The sequence below is a fragment of the Candoia aspera genome, chromosome 3, assembly GCF_035149785.1.
Source record: "Candoia aspera isolate rCanAsp1 chromosome 3, rCanAsp1.hap2, whole genome shotgun sequence".
Taxonomy (NCBI): domain Eukaryota; kingdom Metazoa; phylum Chordata; class Lepidosauria; order Squamata; family Boidae; genus Candoia; species Candoia aspera.
Window position 1 is genome coordinate 113,457,268 of NC_086155.1, and position 6,934 is coordinate 113,464,201.

A 6,934-nucleotide genomic window follows, 5' to 3' on the forward strand; every position below is an offset into this window, starting at 1 on the left:
ATCTACTCACATTTGCATGTTTTCGAACTGCTAGGTAAGCAGGAGCTGGGACAAGCAACGGGAGCTCACCCCGCCGCGCGGTTTCGAACCGCCGACCTTCCGATCAGCAGCTCAGTGGTTTAACCCGCAGCGCCACCGCGTCCCCTAAATGATAATTATATTATTATTATATTAATTATTATTATTACTATAGAAATAATTATTATAACAAATAATAATAATAACAATAATCACTCTTTTCTTTCAGTGTGGTATCTAAATAGATCATACTAAAGGATCTGTTCTTTATAAAACAGATCTCTTGCTTGCTCAGTGTGCTTAATCGTCATTTAAGATACTTTTAAGAAGTATATTCATGATTATTATAATACTCTATGCAGCATTCATATCCGAAAGAGGTAAAATGATGAAGGGGACACTTATACACATGATTTGGGCTTGCCCCATTATTGTTGCATTTTGGTTTAATATCCTTATGTTTGTTACAATGGTTTTGGGAAGAGTAATATGGATTGAAGATGTTGTTTAAAATTATATGCAAAAAAGTTCATTACCATATTAAGAAATATGGATTTATCCTTTTTATTTACATAATACAAAGACTGGTCAATATTATATTACTCTACATAATCAAGGATTAATTATTAGAGTTTCAAGTATAGTCTTTTTCCTTTACTGTTTAATTGCTCCATGAGCTTCTCAGAACACTACAGGTATTTCCTAATCTCAACCATTTCCAGCTATGTAGGCTTGCATACTCCGAATTCCCCTGCCCGCCTGCCCTTTGCTGATAATTCTGGAAGCTCAAGTTCACACACCTACAACTTGCAAAGGTTGGGAAACACTGCAGAGTCTTCCCAGTACCAATGTCAGGCTGTCAGATCTATAGATTACCAAATCCTACTTTTTTGAAAATTGCAAAGATTTCCCTCCTCCAATCCTCTCATATTTCATCTCACCTTCAGAATTATTGGTTCAGCTACATAGGATAAAGACCTAGTTTTTGACATAGCAGAATGCTCCCCAACTCCCAAAACCCACGCTAAGTCAATGGCATTCTCAGAGATCAGAAGAGAATTACAGAATGTAAGGATTGGGAGGGAACTTGGTTTAGGAGCGTCACTTGATTTCTTCCAAACCTCAAAAAGTATGACACTACAGATGTTGCCATAGAATCAGGATGAAATAATCCACATACTGGTTGTTAAACTGACAAGGCCACTTCAGTGAGGGTTAGTGAACTCTAGTACAAGGTGATTTTTGATTATTCTAGGAATATGACTGCCCAGTTATCAGATATAATTTCTGTACATATTGTAAATGTATTACTTCTTTCCAGTTGCTAAGCCCTTTACAATATTATAAAATCTATTTCTAAATTTACCAACAATGTATGAACAAGATTAGAAACCCCCAAAACAAACTTACAAATAAAGTTCTGTATATCTAACAGTTTAATAATGTTTAATAAGTTTGCAATCCATGCACCAGCTGTAAATTTTGTTACAAAAAGAAGCATCTCACTGAGAATTGATTCATCAGAGAATGAAATTTCAACAAAGGAAAAATCATTAATTAATGTCCCATCTGTCTACGAGATGAAGATGAAGAATAGGTTAGCAGGGCAAATGATAATATAAGACGAAAAGCTTATTTATATTTACCATCATACAAGAAGAGATTCACTTACTACTAAGTAAACTACAAACTTTCTTTGTATCTTTCTATAGCTACTCACATTGGAAAAAAACTTCTTTAGAAACAAGTATTACTGATTTATAAATCAATTTATTAACTATTAGTGTCTAACAATTCAAAAAGAATATTGTCCCAAGACTAATCCTAAATTCTAAGAATTGAAATAGGACGCTGAGTGGATGACAAGGACTCCAAGAGCAGGACTCACCTTTTTAGCTGAATCTGGGGGCACTTCTGTCCCATTGATCGGTTCCCCATTATCTGCAAAAACAGGAACGTTGGGACTGAAAATCATGAGGTCACTCTTGGCACCAGCCTCTGAGCTCACACCTGCCAGGATGTGGCTGTGGCGATTGGAATAGGACCAGCTGCCCACTTCACTGGCACAGACCAGGGTGGCTGTTCCAGGACCGTACACCATGGTTTCCTTTGCCTTGCAGTGGCACCGCAGGGCCACGTAGATGAGAATGACCAGCAAGAAGAGGCTGGAAACAGAGCAGATGGCAATGATCAGATAAATGTTGATTGAGTCCACCAAGGGCATGAAGGTCTCCCCTGACCTTTGGAGATGAACATCCGTTTTGATGGCCTGACCACTTGTCACCAGTGACACACTCAGGGTCGCTGTGGCAGAGAGTTGGGGCTTCCCATGGTCCTTCACAAGAACCAGCACACTCTGGATTTTGCTTCCTTCTGACTCATCCAGAGAATATTTGGTACTCACCTCACCACTATACTGCCCCACAACCCACGAGCCACTGCTTTCTTCAACCAGTTCATATCTTAGCCATGCATTGTATCCAGAATCTGCATCCAAGGCATGGATCTTGCCTACTATATGCCCAGGCATCACGGGGACCACGAGAACAATCAGGTCCTCTTCTGATGATCCTGACACAGCAGGTGCATTGTCATTCTCATCCATCACAAAGACTTGAACAGTTGTATTGCCACATAAGGAGGGTAGTCCAGCATCCTTGGCTCTCACCTGGAACTCCAGCAGTTTCAACTCTTCATAGTCCAAAGGTTGCAAAGCATAGAGCTTTCCACTCTCTGAATGTACAGAGATGTAGCTGGACAACGGCCAGAACTTCTCATCTATCCAATAGGTGATCAGGGCATTCTCAGCTACGTCTGGGTCTGAGGCAGACACTGTGAAGATGTGAGCACCAGGGGGATTGTTCTCCTTCACAAAGACTGTGTAGGAGGGCTGTGTGAATGCTGGAGCATTATCATTTATGTCACTGATAGGCACTAAGAGGCTGATGCTAGAAGACAGTGGTGGAACGCCTTGATCTTGCACTGTTACTACTATCCTGTACTCAGCCACCTGCTCCCGATCTAGGGGTGCAACAACAATCAGAGAGTAGTAGTTCTTGAATGTGGACTCTAGTGTGAAGGGTAGCCCAGTGGGCCATAGGAAAGAACTTACTTGTCCATTGGTGCCAGAATCCTTGTCAGAAGCACTGATGATAGCCACCACAGTCCCTGGTGTGGAGTCCTCTGGCAATGGCACAGAGAGAGAATTCAGAGATACTTCTGGAATATTGTCATTCATGTCCAACACTTCAATGAGAAGTTTACAATGCCCTGATAATGGAGAACTGCCTTTATCTTCTGCCACAATTGGAAGTTCATAAAACTTACTGTCTTCGTAATCCAATTTTCCAATCACCCTGATTTCCCCAGTATCAGAATTTATACTAAATATCTTTGGAACATGTACAGGTAGGCTGTCACTAAAAAAATAAGAGATTTCCCTATTAATCCCTTCATCTAAGTCTGTGGCATTCAGATCAATAACTAATGTCCCACTAGCTGTATTTTCCAACAACTTTATCCTGTAAAGAGATTGATTAAATACAGGAGTGTTGTCATTTACATCCAGCACATTGATGACTAGCTGAACAGTTCCTGAGAGTTTGGGTTCACCCCCATCTGTGGCTGTCAGTACTAAATGATGCACAGGGCTCTCCTCTCTGTCAAGTGGAATCTTCAATACAAGTACTACAGACTTACTCTCATCTTCATCAGCTCCTGAATCAAGAATAAAATGGTTGTTTGGGCTAAGCTTGTAAGTTAACAGAGCATTGGTACCAATATCTGCATCAGATGCTCCTTCTAATAAGAATTGGGTACCAGATGCTGTTGTCAATTCTGCTATGCTCAGAATCTTTTGCCTTGCAGAGAAGATGGGAGCATTGTCATTTATGTCTTTGATCTCAACCTCTACATGGAAGAATCTCAGAGGTTTCTCTACAATCACCTCCAGATGAGCAACACAGTCAGCATACTTGGCACACAGCTCCTCCCTGTCTATCCGGGAATTTACAAACAAGATCCCGTTCTGCACGTTTACCTCAAAATAGTCCTTCTCTCCTTTGGACAGCATCCGGAACATCCTAGGGACCAGATCGCTCACCTCCAACCCCAGATCTTGGGCGATGCGGCCCACGAAGGTGCCATGCTGGGATTCCTCCAGCACAGAATAATGGAGCTGGCCGCTCCCCATTTTCCAGGCGGTGTGGAGCAGAACCAGCTGCAGCAGCCCCTTCGGCCAGGTAAGCATTGCAAACACAGGCACCACACCAACTATCTCTTCTCTTTTTCTCTAAATACCTTGTCTTAACGGAGTCAGGAGCAGAGTCCAAGTACCTCATCCATACTGGCAATGCTTTCATCGGTTGAATCTTGATTTACTGTAATGTGCTTTCTCTGTTTTTTGATATTTCCATTGTGGATCCAGCAGACAGGAATCTCAGTCTGTTTAAGGGAGGAGCTCTGGATTTTCAGTTTCACTTGAAGGTTTCGTTAGGAAACACTGACCTCTTGTGACTGAATTTCAAAATGGAGAAACAGACTTCCATTCTGTATTCATGACAGATTTCTAATAAGCATCCAATCTTCATGCTCAGATGCATATATTTTTTCCATGTAATGCTTAAGTTCATTCCTGATCATAGAAATTAAAAACCAACCCAAATATAAGGGATGAACTATTAAATGTTACATTAAGTCACCCCATATATTTATTTTTTGGTACTTTTATTTGTATGGACAGGAATGAGATGTGTAATTGTCTGCATCTTTTGTCACCTCCTCCATTGTTCAAAGATGTGACAATGGTGACATTGAGGGAATGCTGAATTGGCTTCAAACAATCTGAGTCAGAGTTATGGGCAACACGAGGAACAATAAAACATCAGTACTAAGGAAGTATGTAAAATACAGAAATACTATTAAATATGAAATACTCTCCTTGTTACATTCTGTTTCTTGTCCAGTGTATTGTGCTCTTAAATCATTTAGACAGATGAAAAGCAAAGCAAGATCTCGATTTCCAAAACATTTAATTTGATGTCTAAATGAGTCTTCCATTGGAAATATTTTTAAAATATTTTTGCTTCGATTTATTTTTTTTTAAGTAATGAGTAACTGAGTAATCATAGAAAATTATTCCCTTTTTTCATGCCATGATATTTCAAGAACAGTGCACCTAAAGTACTTATTTGAGAATCCTTAGAAGACTGATGAACTGATGTGTTGCCCTAAAAATTGAATTTGTTACCACACAAACTACCATGGTTTGCTACTCACTTTATCAGCTATGTATAATATATCCCTGTATAAACATTAGTTTATATTAGGACTACTGTATTCACACTTCGAAAATGTTTGGGAAGAAATGCCTTGCTCTAGAATAGTTGCCATATTTCTTGCAATCAGTACTGCTGTGAGAAAATTGTCTAGCAATCTTGATAATTTTTCATAAGCTGATTCATATTATTTTTTTCTTTTCATATTCCCCTGTTTTAATATCAGTGATATGTTTTGCTTTGCATGCTTCATCTTATGACTATAAATATAATCTTTTAAATTGTAATAATGTTTAAATTTCATCTTTTTTCCCTTTGTTTTCACCTGACTGAATTGGACCGTATTGTGTTGTAATCTGCTTCAAATTTTGGTCTTTGAACAAAAATAACTGTAACCAAAAAGAGAACCTGAAGAACTTAACTTGCCACACTATTTTGCACTTTGGTTTAATATCCATAACTTTACCTAATATGGCTTTGGAAAGAGTAATATGGTTTCAAGATCTTATTTTCAATTATACCAAATTTTTAGAATGTATCCATACGCATGACAAATCTCGATAAAATAGTTAAGAGCAGAGACATCACACTGACAACAAAGGTCCACATAGTTAAAGCAATGGTGTTCCCTGTAGTAACATATGGCTGTGAGAGCTGGACCATAAGGAGGGCTGAGAGAAAGAAGATCGATGCTTTGGAACTGTGGTGTTGGAGGAAAATTCTGAGAGTGCCTTGGACTGCAAGAAGATCAAACCAGTCCAATCCTCCAGGAAATAAAGCCAGACTACTCACTTGAGGGAATGATATTCAAGGCAAAACTGAAATACTTTGGCCACATAATGAGAAGACAGGACACCCTGGAGAAGATGCTGATGCTAGGGAGAGCGGAGGGCAAAAGGAAGAGGGGCCGACCAAGGGCAAGTTGGATGGATGATATTCTAGAGGTGACGGACTCATCCCTGGGGGAGCTGGGGGTGTTGACGACCAACAGGAAGCTCTGGCGTGGGCTGGTCCATGAAGTCATGAAGAGTCAGAAGCAACTAAATGAATAAACAACAACAACAATCCATACACAAAGAATTATAGATTTACCGAGTCTGGGGTATAGTGAAAGAGATTACTCTTTTACAGTGGAACGATACTTGAAATTTACAACCTTGGATCGGTGGATTCTGTATTTCTTTTGTATACTAAAGGAATTTTTAAAAAGGGGGAAACTAGTTTAACCATGTAAAATCAGGAGGCCTCTGATTTCCTACCAAGTAGTCGTTGTGGGAGCCTAACCTTCATATTTGCCTCCTGTTTGATGAGGAGATTTTGATCAACTTGCTCTAAGTAAAGGTTTCAAGCCAGCTACAGAGTCACTGAATAGGCAGGTCATCAAGCTCACTTTTAAGTAGCTTGTTAGTTAGCCAGCCCAGAGTTGGGGCTCCAGATCAACATCTGATCTCCAATCAGATGACATTTACATTGTACCTTGCTATACAGTTACTCTCTTGGAACATAGCAGGCTGGCATGCTAAACAGATTGGTCCCAGTTTTATCTTTTTCCTGTTCCAGTTCGACTTAGAACCCTTGGAACTGGATAACTACTGGGCATTTTTTCTCACTGCAACAGGCAACCAGAGAAGTGGACAAGC

At 39.8% G+C, this 6,934-nt stretch overlaps 1 protein-coding gene across 1 annotated transcript; it reads right to left on the reverse strand.

Moving 5' to 3' along the window:
* Nucleotides 1–1,849: 1,849 nt before the first annotated feature.
* LOC134494670 (protocadherin alpha-4-like) lies at nucleotides 1,850–5,409 on the reverse strand. The gene is made up of 2 exons (XM_063299917.1): nucleotides 5,370–5,409; nucleotides 1,850–4,248 (listed from the first exon to the last, which is right to left on the reverse strand). Exons 1-2 carry the CDS (start codon nucleotides 5,407–5,409, stop codon nucleotides 1,850–1,852), a joined length of 2,439 nt encoding a protein of 812 aa, XP_063155987.1.
* Nucleotides 5,410–6,934: the final 1,525 nt, after the last annotated feature.